General features: G+C 34.7%; 1 protein-coding gene across 4 annotated transcripts in view; it reads right to left on the bottom strand.

The window, feature by feature from the left end:
- Positions 1–19,197, bottom strand: part of CADM2 (cell adhesion molecule 2) — a 1,116,707-nt gene that overhangs the window by 7,859 nt on the left and 1,089,651 nt on the right. For all 4 annotated transcript variants that reach the window (XM_063602855.1, XM_057301833.2, XM_034956947.4 and 1 more), the window contains one exon: positions 68–193. In XM_063602855.1, the coding sequence (XP_063458925.1) occupies positions 68–193 (126 nt within the window). The remainder of the gene's footprint in view (positions 1–67; positions 194–19,197) is intronic.

Genomic DNA, 19,197 nt, shown 5'->3' with positions numbered 1-19,197 from the left:
TATTTTATAATGAAGTTAGTCTAGAATATTTTGCCCACATTGTGTACTCTGACTAAATATAACGTACCTTTATGCCTTGCCAGATATCGACCAAGCAGAAAGATAGAACACAGCGTGACAAATACAACTACAGCCACTATTCCTCCTATGAGAGCATGGTCAGGGCCATTCTGGCCAGCCAAAGCATTAGGATCTGGAAAAGACAGGAAAATATTGTTCTATTTAATGTGTTATTTAGTCATAGAATACATAACTGCATTGGAATGAGTTATTTTGAAAATTAACACAATTTCTGTTAAATAATACATTAACGTGTATTACACCAGTCATCCTGTGAACAAATACAATATACAAGGTATCTGGGGATATAACATTTGATATATCAATCACTATTGCCATTGAGCTTACATTTTAAGGAAAAGATTGGATAAGCAAATATACATATATAATTTTGTATAGCTATAGGCCTTTCCTTCCTCCTCACCTCCATCTGAAAATATGTGTGTGTATGTCTGTATATTTCTTTGGTGTGAGTAACAAAACTATACTGTTATCAAGTTAAAATAATGTCATGAGAAAGCCTGGGGATGAAAATGATAATTTGAGACTTATCATTATATAAATGTTATTACAGCTATGGAAATTGACTAATTCACCCATTGGTGTCTAGATGGAGAAAATAAGAGGTCTGAGAACTGACCACTGGAAACTTCCATATTTAAAATTCAGGAAGAGGAAGAACTTCCAGTTGTGCAGACTGAAAAGGAGAGAACATTCAGAGAGGAAGCAATATTGGAGACAACACTGAGGTTGATCAAAGGGAAGAATGTATTCTGGTGGGAAAGCAGGGGTTGAGACTGTTAAATGCTGTTGATAGAGGAAGATGAATACTCAGCATCAAGATTTAGATGCCGGTGGAACTTGTGATTCTAGAGAAAGTGATTGGAAAGAGACAAATTAATAATATGCTTTCATGTTCTGCATTTACTAGGATTTTACAGGCAAGAGATCAGCCCAGAAAAGGATGGCCAGTTTTCAAGAAGAAATGAAAAGGTCATTTTAATGATCGCCATTCTAACTGGTGTGAGATGGTATATCATTGTGGTTTTGATTTGCATTTCTCTGATGGCCAGTGATGATGAGCATTTTTTCATTGTGGAAGACAGTGTGGCGATTCCTCAGGGATCTAGAACTAGAAATACCATTTGACCCAGCCATCCCATTACTGGGTATATACCCAAAGGAATATAAATCATGCTGCTATAAAGACACGTGCACACACATGTTTATTGTGGCACTACTCACAATAGCAAAGACTTGGATCCAACCCAAATGTCCAACAATGATAGACTGGATTAAGAAAATGTGGCACATATACACCATGGAATACTATGCAGTCATAAAAAAGGATGAGTTCATGTCCTTTGTAGGGACATGGATGAAGCTGGAAACCATCATTCTCAGCAAACTATCGCAAGGACAAAAAACCAAACACTGCATGTTCTCACTCATAGGTGGGAATGAACAATGAGAACACTTGTGCACAGGAAGGGGAACATCACACACCTGGGCCTGTCGTGGGGTGGGGGAAGGGGGGAGGGATAGCATTAGGAGATATACTTAATGTAAATGACGAGTTACTGGGGGCAGCACACCAACATGGTGCATGTATACATATGTAACAAACCTGCACGTTGTGCACATGTACCCTAGAACTTAAAGTATAATAAAAAATGTATATATATATATATATATATATATTTAAAAAAAAGAAGTGAAAAGGTCAAAAGAATACCCAGACATTTGGGCACTCAAAAGTTTGGAAAATTAGCTCTTTATAGAAGGATAAAACTGAGTGAAGACCTGGGCAATAAAATCCACTAAGACTCAGCCCTATGACAAAGATCAGATTGAGTGTACTTCCTGCTCTCCCAGGTTCATTGTTGCAGATAGCCTCAGGATAGCTATTTATAATTTACAGATCTATTTAAGGGAGAGTGAAAGTAAAGAAATAAATTAGGCTTGGCAAGAATGCCTTCAAAAACTAGAGCTGGATTATAGGAACATTAATCTGACAAATAGATTGTGAGTCTTCTGTATTTTTAATGTAACTGCTGTGTCAAAGGATCATATGTCTAGATAGAAAAAAAAGTCTGACTGTTTGAAACTTCAAACAACGTCTAGACACCTAAACTTGCTGAATGCAAAATGTGGACTATAAAAGCTATGTATCCCCAATGGAGGACATACTCCCCGACACCTACTTCAATTATGTCATGGACTATGACTAACTAGGTTGAACTCAACAGAAGGTAGAATTTGGGAAAGCAAAAAAGAACGAATAGAGGAGAATCCAGGTTCTTCAGGGAACAACAAACCTTGTCAAGACAGAGGGGACTTGTAATGCCAGCCTGGCATGTTTTTATAATTGCTACAGATCCCTGATTACCCTGTGTATACCATTCTTGGTTTAATTCCACTGGGAGTATTTATTATCATGAAGTACTTCTCCTCTATCATGTGTATTGTGTATGCGATGGAGAGGAGAATTAATAACTTGTCTTCTTTTCACTTCTTTTCACCAGATATGGTGAAGAGAATTGTGCATATCTGCGGATCTTGAGCTTTGAGTTGGATACCTTGGTTTGATGGAACTTTACGTTGTTTCTTTAGATGGGATGTGGTAGTGGTTTGTGTAAAGGAAAAGAGGTGAAAAAATATTTGGTGATCAGAAGGGTATATTGGGGCAGAGATTTCTAGCTGATAACAAACATCTTCTTTGCTTTCAGTTATTAGAACTAGGCATTTTCCAGTCTCTGTTACAGTTGATTAAACAAAGTGATTTGTATTCTAGACAACTAAATGAAGGCTCAGCCGATAAAAATACCTCACACATGTAAGCCTCCTGGGTGATCTCAGGAGATGAAAGTTGAAGATAAGAGAGTCAAAGTAGTAAGTAAAGCCATTGGTCACTAAATCTCTGCCTGAAAAAAAAAATTAACAATACACACTATGTTTCGTTTTATGTTTTGCCCAGGCTGGAGTTCAGTGAGTGGCATCATCTCAGCTCACTGCAACCTCCACCTCCCAGGTACAAGCGATTCTACTGCCTCAGCCTTCCAAGTAGCTGGGATTACAGGTGCTCGCTACCATAGCTAATTAGCCTCGGCTAATTTTTGTATTTTTTTAGTAGAGACAGGGTTTCACCATGTTGGCCAGGCTAGTCTCGAATTCCCGACCTCAAGAAATCCACCCACCTAGGCCTCCCAAAGTGCTGGGATTACAGGTGTGAGCCACTGCACCCAGCCTAACAATACCCTTTGAAATGCCTGTTGCGGGTGGGGGTGAGGGGGTGGGGGAAGATTTACTTTAAAAACATTAAACGTTAAAATTAAAGTTACTAGTTAATTTTAGCTCTCTAATATCTATTTCTTGTATTTCCCTACATTTCAATCATTGCCCATAAATCTCCAAAAATGAGGAAAAAATAAACCTGTCATATTTCTGAATTCTCTATTCGTATTACTTGAAATATCCTTTGAAATCAGTTCAAAAATCCACCTCTTGCTCAAGTTTTCATAAACAGACAGTCATAAATCATATCCATTTTATTTGCTGAATATCTTGCAGAACTGGGCAGTCTTTTAGAGAACTTAGAAATCATTTTTGTTCATACATCTCTGCACCTGTCTTTCTTGCTGAAGGTAAATTCTAAAAAGTATTTCTGGATCAATGGTATAAATATTTTGTAAAGGCTTTTGATAAATATTGTCAATGTACATTGCCAAAAAATTGTACAAATTCAACACCCCCCCCACCATCAACAGTACCTGAGGGATTCTTTTCTCCATATTGCATTAACATCAAAATATAATTTTAAAATATTTTGCCATTCTGATGTGGAAAAGTAACATCTAAATTTAAATGTTTTGGATTAATGAAATTACAGGTTAGCATAATAATGTCTAAATATTTTCAGCTATTTTAATTCATTACTTTTGAAATGCCTGTCTGTCTATGCAATTTGCCCATTTTTCTATTTAAATTTTGCTTTAACAGCTGTCTTTAAAGATTAACAATTTTTAGCAAGTTCTCTTTATTTTTCACTTTTGGTATTTTCAGATAGATTAGCCTTACAACTTTATGTAATCAAATCCATTAAATTATTATGTTATGACACGTGGCTTGTGGGTCATAGAATAAAAAACACTTTTGCAATAAGATTATATGCATACAAATCTTTATTGTCATCTAACCCTTTTGTTATTATACCTTAATCCTTCTAAAATGTATTGTGGTCTATGATTTGAGGCTAAAGTGTTAAAATATAACTTCTGTTTTTATAGCCAGCTGTCCCCCACACAATTTCTTTAATCAATAATTTTATGTAACTTACCATAAAATAATTGTCTATATATTTTATATGTTTCTGCACATTCTAGTCTATATGAGTGATCTGTATGCCCAATATTACACCAGTATTATGGTTTTAAAAATCAGTTGAAGGACTTCTAAAAACACCCCCTATCAAGTTCAGAAAAATTTTGGAAGAATCAAAACATGACAGATTATTTATTGGGATTTATAAACTTATAAATACATTTTGCTTTATATAGTGTATTATCGAGAATCAGCATGAGTCTTTAACAATTCAAACATTCAGTGTCTTTTAGTAAGTTGTGTAGTTTTCTGGTATTGGGTCATATGTTGGCATTAATGTTATTTTCTGTGCTTAAACAAAATTTTTAATCATTGAAAATGTTTAAATATTAAGACATTAAAAATATTCAAAGCTGTTATTATTATTATTATTATTATTATTATTGAGACATAGCCTTGCTCTGTAGCCCAGTCTGGAGTGCAGTGGCGCGATCTTGACTCACTGCAACCTCCACCTCCCAGGTTCAAATGATTCTCCTGCCTCAGCCTCCTGAGCAGCTGGGACTACAGAGGCGCACCACCACACCCGGCTAATTTCTGTATTTTCAGTAGAGATGAGGTTTCACCATATTGGTGAGGCTGGCCTTGAACTCCTGACCTCATGATCCGCCCTCCTCAGCCTCCAAAAGTGCTGGGATTACAGGCGTGAGCCACCGCATCCGGCCATTATTATTTTTTAATTAAATTGTATGCTTTCTGTATTAGTCTGTTCTCGTGCTGCTAATAAAGCCATACCTGTGGACTGGGTAATTTATAAGGAAAAAGAGGTTTAAGGAACTCAGAGTTCCTATCTCAAAAATAAATAAATAAATAATCTTTACATATCCTTGTATTTTCTTTTCTCATTTTTTATCTTACTATTGGGATGACTTGAACAAAGACTCTCTGTTCTGATGCTGATGGTATTTCTTGCTCATTCTTAATGCAGTAGATCAATTCAGGTACAGCTATCTTTGCAACTGAAGTATGAATTACATGACATCTGTACCTAGTGAATGGAATGGAGGTAGTGTCTTAGGATATAGATCACTATTAGGGAAAGGTTTCATTGATGTATTTAATTTTTTTTGCCTGTAACCTTCATTCTTACGGTAGAATCTCAGATTATATATGTAGGCCATTTTCTCTTTCCTTTTTTTTTTGACATTAAAACAATTTGACCTGTTAAATTTTGTTGTAGATCAATTTAAATTTATCATGTTCATTATTGTATTCAGTTTGTTTCAGATACATTGAGAGATATATTAACATAACTTTTGAAGAAATTAATTTATAACACATATTTATTTGATCCTATTCATTCTTATAATCTGTGAAGGAAATACTTCAACTTCCATCTTTCATTTCATTGACAAAGTAAATCAACGTATTTTCATAGGATTTTAAGGTTTTAAATATAATATGGATATGAAAAAAGTTACTTTATACATCTACAAGTAAGTGTATTTTTTAAAAAGTAATGTTTTTGGCTATGCTTTTTTTTAAATCTCCATAACTGTTAGAACTAAGAGCCTCTCCTTAAGTTTTTGTTCTTAGCAACTAAAACAAATGTTTGGGATTGAGGATAAGTATTACCTGAATGATGCAGGAAGAGTACATAATTTAAATGGCTAAATTTCAATGGAAATTTCTCTTATTTCCTCTCACATCTACCTCCTATTTCATAGCAATAAAAAGACGAAGTCAAGCTTTCTGAAATTTCTTAACAGAGAGCTGTGTCTACATTGTTATTCAGATAAATACATCATGTATTGTTAAAGATCATTTTTCATTCTCAAGCATTAGCCCATGATTTGTTGGCATTAGCCTGTTAATGTTGGAGTAAATTTCAGGAGATGTGATAATACATTAGTAATCCCTTTTACCTGACAATGCAGAAAACACAAAAGATATTGTAAACATAAAACTTTCTGAACTTAACAACTTTCATTTAGAGTTATTTGATGCTTAGTAAAGACTCCAAAGAGAAAATTATGTCAAATTATAATACCTAAGTTCAGTAATTTTAAATATTTACAAGAGTGAAAAATAACACTAATTTATAGTTTTACTTAAAATCTTAATATGGAGAAATCCTAAATAATGTAATTCTATCTCTGAAATCATTGCTGGGGTTTCTATCAAGGGTCTAGTCTATTGTGTTTTCTGTTCTTAAAATACAAGGTACAAACTCAAATATAAAGAATTGCTGGCCTTTTAAGATAACAGTATGTAGAAAATATGAATGCAAGTAGCTTTTCATTCTAGTGTTGGAATTTTTTTTTTTTTTTTTTTTTGTAAGACAGAGTCTCGCTCTGTCACCCAGGCTGAAGTGCAGGGGTACAATCTCAGCTCTCTGCAACCTCCGCCTCCTGGGTTCAAGCTATTCTCCTGCCTCAGCCACCCAAGTAGCTGAGATTATAGGCGTGCATCACATGCCAGGCTAATTTTGGTATTTTTAGTGGAGACAGGGTTTCACCATGTTGACCAGGCTGGTCTTGAACTCCTGACCTCAGGTGATCCACCTGCTTAGGCCTCCCAAAGTGCTAGGATTACAGGTGTGAGCCACTGCATCCGACCATGTAAAATTATTTTATAAAAAATACTTTATTAAGTTATTATATTTGATTTTCAGTTATAAATATAATGGTAGGAAATAATTAAAATGTAAATCATTTTATTTAAAATATTTTAAAATTAAGTTCCAAGGACATTTTTATACAAAGAAAGTGATTATTATTCAATTGTTATTATATATTAAAATAAATATGTTTTCAAAGTCAAATTTTGATTAACAGAAAACTCAGTGAAAATTTTTCAAGTGGAAGACACTGCTTACAAACTCTGGATTTACAAATTGTTTACACCAAGCCTTAAACCATTTACTGCTATCTGTGTGACACAGGTCAGGTTTTTTAGCCTTCTCATCTTTAGAATGTGAATACTTATTTCCCAGCATTGTCAGTGACTAAATGTATCAATACTCTGAAATGGCTTAGAAGAATGTCTGACACAAAGGAAGCACTATCCAAATGTTAGTTTTATGAGGAAAAAAAAAGAGAGTTGGAAAGTATAAGCTGCCATGTGGAAAAATATAGGTTTCTCTTTTCAGCCTTTTAAAAGTCTCATTCAGGACTTTTAATTTACTCCATGTGAAAACTGTGAACCATTCTAAGTATCTATTTGAAAGATTAGGGAAAATATTAATATAGAAAGATTTGTATAACATGACAGATGGAAAAAGAATCTGGTGGCAGTCTGATGGGTGAGGATTAAATAAGAGAATAATTTGTTGAGTATTTAATCTGTGTCAGGCTCTATGTAATATATTGCAATTTTATTCAATGTATGTAAAGTGTGTACTCAGAAAAATAGTTATCTTGAAGCAGCTTGCTTAAACTAGTTTTGAAATAATCTTGGAAAAGCTTTAAAATTAACTATGGAAGTCAGTTTTTAGTATGGCTAAGATGACTCCTATTTTGGGAACGAGAGCTGGTTGAGGTCATTTATAGCATTTTATTTTTCCACATAGTCTGTATTCCTTTTTTTCTATCATGATGGAGAATCCAATGCCCATCCATGCTAAATAATCTCCTGTTATTTATGCTTCTTCATCCTGTAAGACATACTTCTTTCCCTCTGGGCATGCAAATTCCGAACAACAGTGATCAGTCTCTCTATGTCAATTATCCTTGAATTATTTAATCCAGGAGTTTGCTCCTCCAGATTAATTCACTTGTTTAAGTTTTATCTTCCCCCAAAGATATGTTTTCTTGAAGATAAAGGTTGTTTCTTACACTTGTAATATAGTCGTAACAGCACTTTTACACAGTTCTTAAAGCTAAGCAAATTGAGTGAATGAATAATATTAAATTCTTATGCTAAATTCCAAACAGATTGTTTTTTATATGCCAATTTACTGTGCTGAGCAATGGATCACTGCCCCTTCATAATACTAAATTATAATAAAACTGTTACTATCAAGTATAAATGACTCATCCAGATATGTACTTAATTACTGCTTTTTATAAGTTGATTCTAACATTAAATTAGAATTTTTTCCATATACTTAAGGGCCCACTTCCCCCTATTTAAAAAGAATAATTCTTCAGAAAGAGGGGCACTATGGTACAACATTAGAAACAGTTATACATAATTTGTGGGAAAAAATAAACTGTTCTTTGACATTAGCAAAGTCCCTGGAGAGAAATGCATCACTACACTTACTCAAGGGCCATCTATTATGTCCTAATTTTATGTACAATTACTGTTTCTGACAAAAACCCTTAAGAATACTAAGAGATAGAAAACATGAAAATATATAATTCTTCATATTTGTGCAGTGATTTACACATAGTTTTAACTATACGTAATATGTGTAGAAACTTTGAGTTTTAAATTAAGGCTACATCATACAACAGATATTCAATGACGGGTTAAAGCAAATCCAAGCAAACACAAAACTTAATCTTTCCTCTCAGAATGTATTTAGTGTAACATAAATTTATTTTCCCATGAAGCTCATAAAAAACAAATGGCCCCGCATGTTTATATCTGTAAGAGTACATAAGTTTCCTATTCACAACGTTTTGGGCCATACTAATTATAAAATCACCATTTTCTTTGTTTTAGTTTGGTTTGTTTTTAGTGTTCCAAGGCTGTTTAGCTTAGAGATACAATCAATTTACAAACTCTTTCAGTAAGTACAATGTGATTATCAGGAATGCAGAAGGAAACTGTTGCCACTCCGTGCACTAATTTCATGCACTGGACTGCAGCTTCCCTCCTGGGAAGATTGTCCCCTTTCGTGATCTGATCTGCTCATCCTTTCTTCATTATTTACAGACATCCTAATTATTTCACAATCAATTTTATTAATCTATACTTATACATGATCAATAATGTGCTGGGCACAAATAAAATATGTCCTTGAAAAAGATACCCTGTTTGTTCTTGAGAACAAAAATTAAATGGAAAAATGGAAAATGTATCCGAACATGGTATTTCTATTTTTGGAAAAAGTAAGTTCTAGCATAGTTCTCTTCCTTTCAGTGATCTTTTTTGCTGGTGAATGCAGGCTAGTATTTCCTTGACTATTTCAAGTGAGGAAATTTTTTAGCTCTGAAGAATCTGAACAACTCCAGAGAGTACTCTCAACCAGCAGAGCAGTGCAGCTATTAGAACTAAGGGTCCTTCACAAAATGCTTCACCTCCTTTCTCACTGACATTCATAAAGTGAGAGAACTTTCCATGAGGAGATTACCTGTGTGATAACAGGAGGAAGGTGAAAGAAAAGGATGTTTTTAAAGGCTATCTAGGTGATCAAATGGAAAATAAAATAAGTTTTTGGATTGCCATGGATTACCATGGGGCCATTTGCTGCTGAGAAAAGTCAGCTAAGTTATCCATTGGGCATATAACATAGAGTCTAATTTTCCTTCATAAAATAGTAGTCTCTTTTTAAGCTCAGAGATCTCAAATAGTATTTCACTCTAGTTTCCATGTGACCAGTGTAGAGTTTCAGTTTCTCCATTTATAAATGAGAATAGGTACCTGCTCTGCTTTTCTCAAAACAGTCATTGTTAAAAAATCAGTTTATAATGAATCTGCTAAGGTCTGAATGTTTGTGTCCCTCCAAAATTCATGTGTTGAAATCTTAATCACTAACGTGATGATATTAGGAGGTGGAGCCTTTGGAAGGTGATTAGGTCCTGAGAGTTCTTCCCTCATTAATGGAATTAGTGCCCTAAAATAAAATATTAGCCAGGCATGGTGGCATGCCCTTGTAATCTCAGCTACTCAGGAGGCTGAGGCAGGAGAATCTCTGGAACCCAGGAGGCAGAGTTTGCAGTGAGCTGAGATCGCGCTACTGCACTCCAGCCAGGGTGACAGAGCAAGAATCCCTCTAAAAAAAAAAAAAGAAAAAAAAGAAAAAAGAGGGGATGCCCAGAGTTGCATTGCTTTGCCCTTTTCACCATGTGAGTACACAGAGAACACACTACATTATCTATGAACCAAAAAGCAGGCCCTCACCAGACATTGAATCTGCCTGCACCTTGATATCATAATTCTCAGCATCCAAAACTGTGAGAAATAAATTTCTGTTGTTTATAAACTACCCAACTGGTGGTATTTTGTTATAGCAGACCAAATGGACAAAGACAGGACATATGCATATGTCATATCTAAAAAGTGTTCAATAAATATGCAAATAAAACAATGAGCTTCATAAGGTTAGACATCCTGCAACAAGCCTGCATTTTCTAGTTTGGGATTGCTTTTATCAGAAAAAAATATATGCTAAAATTCGTTTCACAGTGCCTAGTTTATTTTATGTGATCTATATAAATTGCTGCTTTTTACTCTGTTGCTTCATGTCTTTCTCTCTTGGAGCTGTTCTGCCTTCAATGTCAACAATACCAAACTCTTCACACATCACTGTTCTCTGTCTACACACATAAAATAAATAAATAGGAACAACCATTCAGAAAAAAAATAAATGACTTCAATATGACATTGCCATATATCTATTTTGGCAATGTATTCTGTGAAAATCTAAAAAGATAAATTAAGGTATGTTTAAGCAGAATGGAGGTTAAGTATATTGTATGCAATTATTTTTGCCTAAGAGTAAAATATAGATGTAAACACATTTCTTCTTAAGCTGAACTAAAAAAAAAAAGACACATGGCTTGATTATAATTAAATTAAGCATGCTTTCAGAGGAAACAACAAAAATAGTATAGAAGAATTTTTTAAATACTTAGTATAATAAATAATAAATATTTGCCAATGAGATCGTTTATAGACTCCACATTATTCTAAGATTTCAGGCTGTACCAATTGACTGTGATGTTTACCCATGTGTGTAAATACATCTGATGGAAAAATAAACACTTAAATGGGGTAGAATCATCACCTGTTAGAAACATATTAAGTTTTTATGTGCCAATACACTAGACACACAATACTATTTCTACTAAAATATATTTTTAAACAAGTCACTTCTAAAATGTATATAACAACACAGCACTAGTCACTATAGTCAAATCAATTCTGTTATATACTTTTTGAATTGATTATTCTGGTGATAATTATAAGTTATATTAACTATGTTTATGAGTTTTAAAAACCACTATAAATGATAATTGAACCAGTTTCTCTGTTACAATAATGAATGTATGTCTTTCCCATATATCATTAAAAAGAGATCATCACATACCAGTGGAAAAGACTTATGCTTTTTTTAAAATATTAAAATATTAAGCTTAAATAGATGTTTTCCGATTGCTTTTTCATCTACTAAGTTATGTTCAAATAGAAAGTAACTCAATCACTCCCATCTTGCTGTTACTGGTCCTTTATACACTAGCTATATGACAAATATGTTACTTAACCTCCCTCTACCTTAGTTTTCACATCTATTAAACAGGATAATAATAGTAGGTGACACAAAAAATTCTTGTGCATAACAGATCAGATAATATATACAAAAGTTTTAGTACAATACTTGTCCCATAAAATATAATAGTTCATATTTATTAAAAGCATTGTTCTTATAACTTTATTAAATTTATTAAATAAGTATAAACTCATTTGAACCACAAATCAGTCTTGCAACATAGTTACTATTTTCAAACCAAATTTAGATTTTTTAGTAAATATTTATCATTATGTTATTGTCCAAGCTCCTAACTGCAAAACTGAACCTGACCCAAGCTGAATTAGACCAGCATAAGAGAATTTTCAAACGGGAAAGTTGCTATCAAGAGGATAGACCATGATTACTGCGTGTTAAAAAGTAATTGTTTGGCTTATGGATGCCTGAGCACATGTTCTTGTGAACAACTTTCCCAAATTGCAGAGAAGATTCCTTTCCTGAGATTCCTTGTTCTCTGTGCTGTGCTCTCTCCTGAAACTATTCCACGAGGACATTGGAAGAAAATAGTCAAAGACCAAACATCACTGGGTTTCTTCTGCATCTCCCAATCCAGAACCTATTTTCCAAAATGACCAAAAGTATAAATGGTGGATAAGTTTTTGTCAAGTGTACGTGCAAAAAATGCATTTAGACCCAAAAGGTAATGTAGAAAATATGTTTAGAGTTCAAATGTTTGACTTACAAGGAAAATCTAGTCTCTTAATGTAATTGATAGGATATAATACTTCAAATATTGTATTACAATATTGTATTACAGAAACCAACTTAGAATGTCACTTAATTTTGGATCTGTTAAGTACATTAATTTACTCCGTTATAGGAAGAATTTTGGAAGAAGGTTTTATCAAATTTATTGATTTCTTATAACATGAATTCAGAAGAAAATACTGGTATAAAACTTCAGTTTAGTTAACCCTTGGAGATTTGGCTATTTATATGAGCTATTTATTTAATACCTATCAGGAGCTGCTATGACCTTATTATCATTAAGAATGTAGTGATCAGATAGTCATGGATCTAGACACTGATATAATGACAGAAATAGTTGTGTGCATGTTTGTGAGTATAAAATACACTTTAGTTTTCCAAAAAGAAAGAAAAAGAAAGTTTGTAAGAAACATACTATGCTTAAATTACAACAGTGCTTTCTATTTAAGCATACAGAAAATTCGCATACTCTATGAATTAATAGATTGTGATTTTTTAAATGTGAGAAATAAGTATGCAAAATGCAGCTAACTAAGCCTATAACAAAATCTTCAGAAGAAATTTACTTAAATATTAATGAGTGGAAAATATGCCTATAAAATAATTCTGCCCTTACAAGTTAATATGAAGTATAATTATATGTAAAATTTTGTCCTACATCATTGTTACAAAGCACTGGACTTAAATTCTTGTTATACATAAAATATAATTATTCATTTTAACAATTATTGCACAGAACCTTATAGGCCAAGCATACCAATGAAGACTTAACTGAAAGCTCTAAGATGCATTCACTACAGTCATTTCAACTGTGCTGAAGAAAAATTTAAATGGCAACCTTAAAATATCTGTATTTTATATTCCACACTATATGTTATAATAATAAAAGTAAAATTTTAAAACTTTTCAAAGCCGTACCTAATACCTAAGAATGTCCCAGAATTTTAATGATAGAACCCTATAGCTTTCCTCTACTTAAGGAATACAAATACAATTTACAGGTACAGACTGTGTCTTTCATAGATATCATTAAATACATAACCTAAAATAAATCATATTTTAATTACAGTTGAAAACTTCATGTAGTTATAATCATTCTTCTAAATTAGTGTAATTGTTTGTTTATATTTCTATAACAAATTGTGTTTATTTAATTCTCTTTTTTTCTCCTACCTTCAAATAAATTCATTTTTTCCTTTTTTCTAGAATTTGTCATTCACAAAGGGTTCGAACTGTCTTACAAAGTAACACAAGAAAATAACAAATAACAAAGTTTTTTTTTGAAAGTCACTGATATGATTTAGATCTGTGTCCCCACCAAATATCATGTCAAACTGTAATTCCCAGGGTTGGAGGTAGGGCATGATAGGAGGTGATTGGATTGTGGGAACGGTTTCTCATGAATGGTTTAGCACTATCTCCTTGGTGCTGTTTTAACGATAGTGAGTGAGTGAGTTCTCCTGAGATCTGATTGTTTCAAAGTGTGTAGCACCTCCCTCGGCTCTCTCTTCCTCCTGCACCTGCCATGTGAAGTTCTGGCTCCCCCTTCACCTTCCACCATAATTGTAAGTTACCTGGGCTTCCTCCCCTGCAGAAGCCCAGCAGATGCCAGGATCATGCTTCCTGTACAGCCTGTGGAACTGTGAGCCAATTTTCTTTATAAATTACCCAGTCTCAGGTATTTATAGCAATGCTATAACAGACTAATACAGAAAATTGGTATCAAGGAGTAGGACATTTCTATAGAATACCTAAAAATGTGGAAACGACTTTGGAACTTGGTAATAGGCGAGGGTGGAAAAAGTTTGGAGGGCTCAAAAGAAGACAAGAAGATGAGTGGAAATTTGGAACTTCCTATAGACTTGTTGAATGGTTGTGACCAAAATGCTGATAGTGATATGGACAATGAATTCCAGGCTGAGGAAGTCTCAGATACAGATAAAGAACTTACTGGGAACTGGAGCAAAGGTCACGTTAGTTATGTGTTAGCAAAGAAACTGGCTGCATTGAGTCCCTGCCCTAGGGATCCATGGAACTTTGAACTTGAGAGTGTTGATGTAAGGTATCTGGCAGAATAAATGTCTAAATAGCAGAGCATTCAAGATTTGATCTGGCTGCTTCTAACATCCTATCTCATATGTGTAAGCCAAGAAATGATGAATAACTGCAATTTATATTTAAAAAGAAAGCAGAGTATATAAGCTTGGAAAATTTGCAACCTGGCCATGTGGTAGAAAAGAAAAGACCATTTTTAGGTGAGGAATTAAAGCAGGCTGCAGAAACTTGCATAAGTAAAAAGCCAAGATAATGTGGAAAACCCAAGACAATAGGGAAAAGGCCTTGAAGGCATTTCAGAGACCTTTGCAGCAGGCCCTCCATGACAGGTGGTTTCGTTCTGTCCTCCTAGGTCTCTGGGCCAGGTCCAGGGCCCAGCTACTCTGTGCAGCCTTGGGACACTGCTCCTTGCATCTCAGCCACTCCACCTCTAATTGTGACTCAAGTGGGACCAGCTATAACTTGGGTCACTGATTCAGAGGGTGCAAGCCTTAAGGCTTGGTGGTTCCATGTGTTAAGCCTGTAGGTGCACAGAGGGCAAGATTTGAGGCTTGGGAGCTTTCATCTAGATTCCAGAGGATGTATGGAAAAGCCTGGATGTCTAGGCAGAAGCCTGCTTTAGTGGCCAAGCCATAATGAAGAACCTCTACTAGGGCAGTGCAAAGTGGGAAATGAAAGGCTGGAGTCCCCACACAGAGTCCCCACTGGGGCACTGCCTAGTGGAGCTCTGGGAGTAGAGACACTGTCCTCCAGATCCCAGAATGGTAGATCCACTGACAGCTTGTACTGTGTGCCTGGAAAAGCTTCAGGCACTCAACACCAGCCCATAAGAGCAGCCACAGGGACTGAACTCTGCTAAGTCACAGGAATGGAGCTGCTCGAGGCCTTAGTAGCCCACCCCTCAAACCAGTGTGCCCTGGATGTGAGACATGGAGTCGAAGGAGATTATTTTGAAGCTTTAATATTTAATGACTGCCCTGCTTGGTTTCCAAATTGCCTGGGGCCTGTAGCCCCTTTCTTTTGGCTGATTTCTCACTTTTGGAATGGCAGTATTTACACAACACCTGTACCCCTGTTGTATCTTGAGAGTAACAAACTTGTTTTTGATTTTACAGGCTCATAGGCAGAAGAGACTTGCCTAGTCCCAGATGAGACTTTGAACTTTGGAGTTAATGGTGGAATAAGTTACAAGTTTGGGGGACTTCTGGAAAAGCATGATTGTATTTTGAAATGTGAGAGGGACATGAGATTTGAAGCGTCAGGCACAGAATGATGTGGTTTGGATCTGTGTCCCCACCAAATTTCATGTTGGATTGTAACCCCAAGAATTAAAGATGGGGCATGATGCGAGGTGATTAGATCATGGGAGCAGTTTCTCATGAATGGTTTAGCACCACCCCATTGGTGCTGTTCTCTTGATAGTGAGTGAGTTCTCATGAGATCTGGTTGTTTAAAAGTGTGTAGCACCGACCCTCACCTTCCTCCTTCCCCCTTTGCCTTCTGCTATGATTGTAAGTTTTCTGACACCTGCCCCCCATCCCAGAAGCTGAGCAGATGGCAGCATCACGTTTCTCGTACAGCCCATGGAACTGTGAGCCAACTAAACCTCTTTTCGTTATAAATTACCCAGTCTTGGCCAGGCACGGTGGCTCACGCCTGTAATCCTAGCACTTTGGGTGGCCGAGGAGGTCAGGAGATCGAGACCATCCTGACTAACACGGTGAAACCCCATCTCTACTAAAAATACAAAAAATTAGCCGGGCGTGGTGGCGGGTGCCTGTAGTCCCAGCTACTCGGGAGGCTGAGGCAGGAGGATGGCGTGAACCCGGGAGGCAGAGCTTGCAGTGAGCCAAGATCGCACCACTGCACTCCAGCCTGGGCGACAGAGTGAGACTCTGTCTCAAAAAAAAGTAAAAAATAAAAAATAAAAATAAAATAAAATAAAATAAAATAAAATAAATTACCCAGTCTTAGATCTTACAGTATAGCAATGTGAGAATGGACTAATACAGTCACATTCTAACGCAACAGCTCACTTAGAATCAGAAGTGTTAATATCTGGTTCTCTATTTTGTTCACTGAATCATAACTGTTTTTAACTTTGCATATGGAAGACATTTTAATTACTACATTACATGAAAGGTTTTTGTTGTTATAAATACAAAACAGGAAAAAACAAGGGTACAACAATTCTTTACAAAGGAAAAAATTTAAAATTTACCTTTTTTTGGAAAAGCCTTGCCATAAAAATGAGACCCTGATTATGAATCCTAGTTTTAATTGTCTTTTCTAGTTAGAGGCCTTGTTTTATTTTTTGTAAAATGTTGCCTTTGTTGATCACTTATCTTATAAAATTTATTGTGAAAATGAGATGGGATCTTATGTAGAACATTCTTAGTAGGGCATCCAGCAGAATACATGTTCAATATGTGCTTTCCTTGATTGTACAATGTAAACTTATTGGAGATAACAGTAGTTATGTCAATGGAAACAGATAAGTAACCAAGCTTAAGAACATTGTTAATGGAAATATGTGAGATAACCACAGGATAGCTGTAGTAGATATCATATTGGCTTAGTGTAATAAATAAATTATTGATAGGATTATTTTATGGTTTTTAATTACCATTTAAATTTTAATAGGATTTAATTTAATAGCCTTTTAATTTAATTTAATGAAATAAAATTCTATGCAAGTTTATTAGGACAACAGTAATAGCCATTAATATCATTTTGATCAAGCAATAAAATTGTGGAAGTCATTTCAGAGTAGGTATGTGATTTACCTGAATATTTCTCATTAGTTATACATCTTATATTAATAGCAATCTATTGTTATTCTTTGGTAATAAACTTAATTCATATTTTTCTCCTACAAAACATCAAAAATACATCAGAAAATGCTATATTTTCTGTGAGCACTTTCAAAAGGCTGTACATATATATATATATATACACACGTATATACATGTACAAATCTTTAAACAAATACATATATATTCATTTTTATAACTTTGAAAATAAAATAACATAATCATAATGCACATTTTTGAATGTTAAAAAAATAACATTTAGTTGATGTCTTCCATTACACCCATCCTCCAAAGATAAATAAGCTCCATCTACCTTAACAGGTATACTATTTTAATGTTTTTTATACATATTAATACTGGTAATCTTTGATACATGTTTTCTTATTATGTAAAAACATCATAGTTGAAAAGTTAGAATGTAAACATTCAACATTAAAGTTTTGCTAACTCACATTTTCCTAAATGTAACATTTTGAAAGGTGATCTTTGTGAGATCTTCCTCTTCCTATCACTAATCCAAAGAAAACTCCATGTATACTAACATCTGCTAAGTTTAATTGTAGAAGTTGTCTAAGACCCCAGATTTGGGACTCGAAATGTGAGAGTATTTCACTTCAATGTGCCTTTGTTGGTGTTTTGATTAATTTTGCTTTGTGAGATAGTGGCCACAAACTTTATATTCTACTTTACTCACACACCACTCATAGGAGGGAGCCATTCTGGAGTAGCATGAATGAAAAATAGTACAAACAATATTTTGGACAGAGCAGGAGCTTCTTACTCCTCTTACACACGTTATCTAAGCTTTTACTTTACTTCACTTTCTTGAGGCACAAAGTGACTTGTAGCTCTACTCTAATCTAGGCAGTGATAGATGTAAATTCTACCCAGAGGGTCATGAATAAATCAGTTTGCAACTGACAAACTCATTTCTTGACTTCTCTGGAGACATTAATAAGGCCTTGAATCAAAGGTCCAGTGTAATTACCATGTGTATTTCAGATTAAATAAATACGATAAAAGCTTCCATCTGGCTCTTGATCAAACATGTGGGGAGATGTTGATTTCCAGTGGCATATTGCAATATGTCTATTGTAACTGTCCCCGATGCCTTCCCGTAAATTACTTCCATTTGGGATTACTTGACTTAAACAGACAGAAATATTACTCACTTCTTAAGTGCTGCCCAATGGGAGTTTGTGAGAAGTAGTCTAATCTTATACTTGTTAAAAAAGACATTAAGAAGTAATAGAGCTATGTTTATTTTACTAAACGACAATCGTGCTCAAACTATTTGAAGAAGCGAACTTAATTTCATAGCAGCCTAGAACTTGCTCTTGATGACTGAAGATTACATCTAAAGGGATTGCAAATTACTATACTAGATAAATGTTTGATTGTATTATAGAATACCCAAATTTTGATAAATGAATGGAATCTGGAAATTTACTTCAGCGAACATCAACAGCATTCCAAGAACATTGAGAACTAAGCAAATTTTTTTGTCAAAAATTTAACAGATGTTGTGTCAGTTACTGTCATCACCAATATATTTATGTTTTGAAAGAAAAAGCTAACACTCACTTCTAATTAAAACACTAATAAGCACAATGAGGGGGGGGTTGGGGGTGTTTAAGACGGAGGAAAAATAAAGCCAATAAAACGAATGACATTTGCCTAAAAGGAAGAATGCACAGCCCAGTCCTATTGTCCATGCTGATAATGTCCCCAGGGATAGTTTAGGACTCAGGATTTCTCAAT

This window comes from Pan paniscus, chromosome 2, assembly GCF_029289425.2.
Source record: "Pan paniscus chromosome 2, NHGRI_mPanPan1-v2.0_pri, whole genome shotgun sequence".
Classification (NCBI taxonomy): Eukaryota; Metazoa; Chordata; class Mammalia; order Primates; family Hominidae; genus Pan; species Pan paniscus.
The sequence above is the reverse complement of the archived record's forward strand: the minus strand, read 5'-3'. Positions and strand labels throughout refer to the sequence as shown.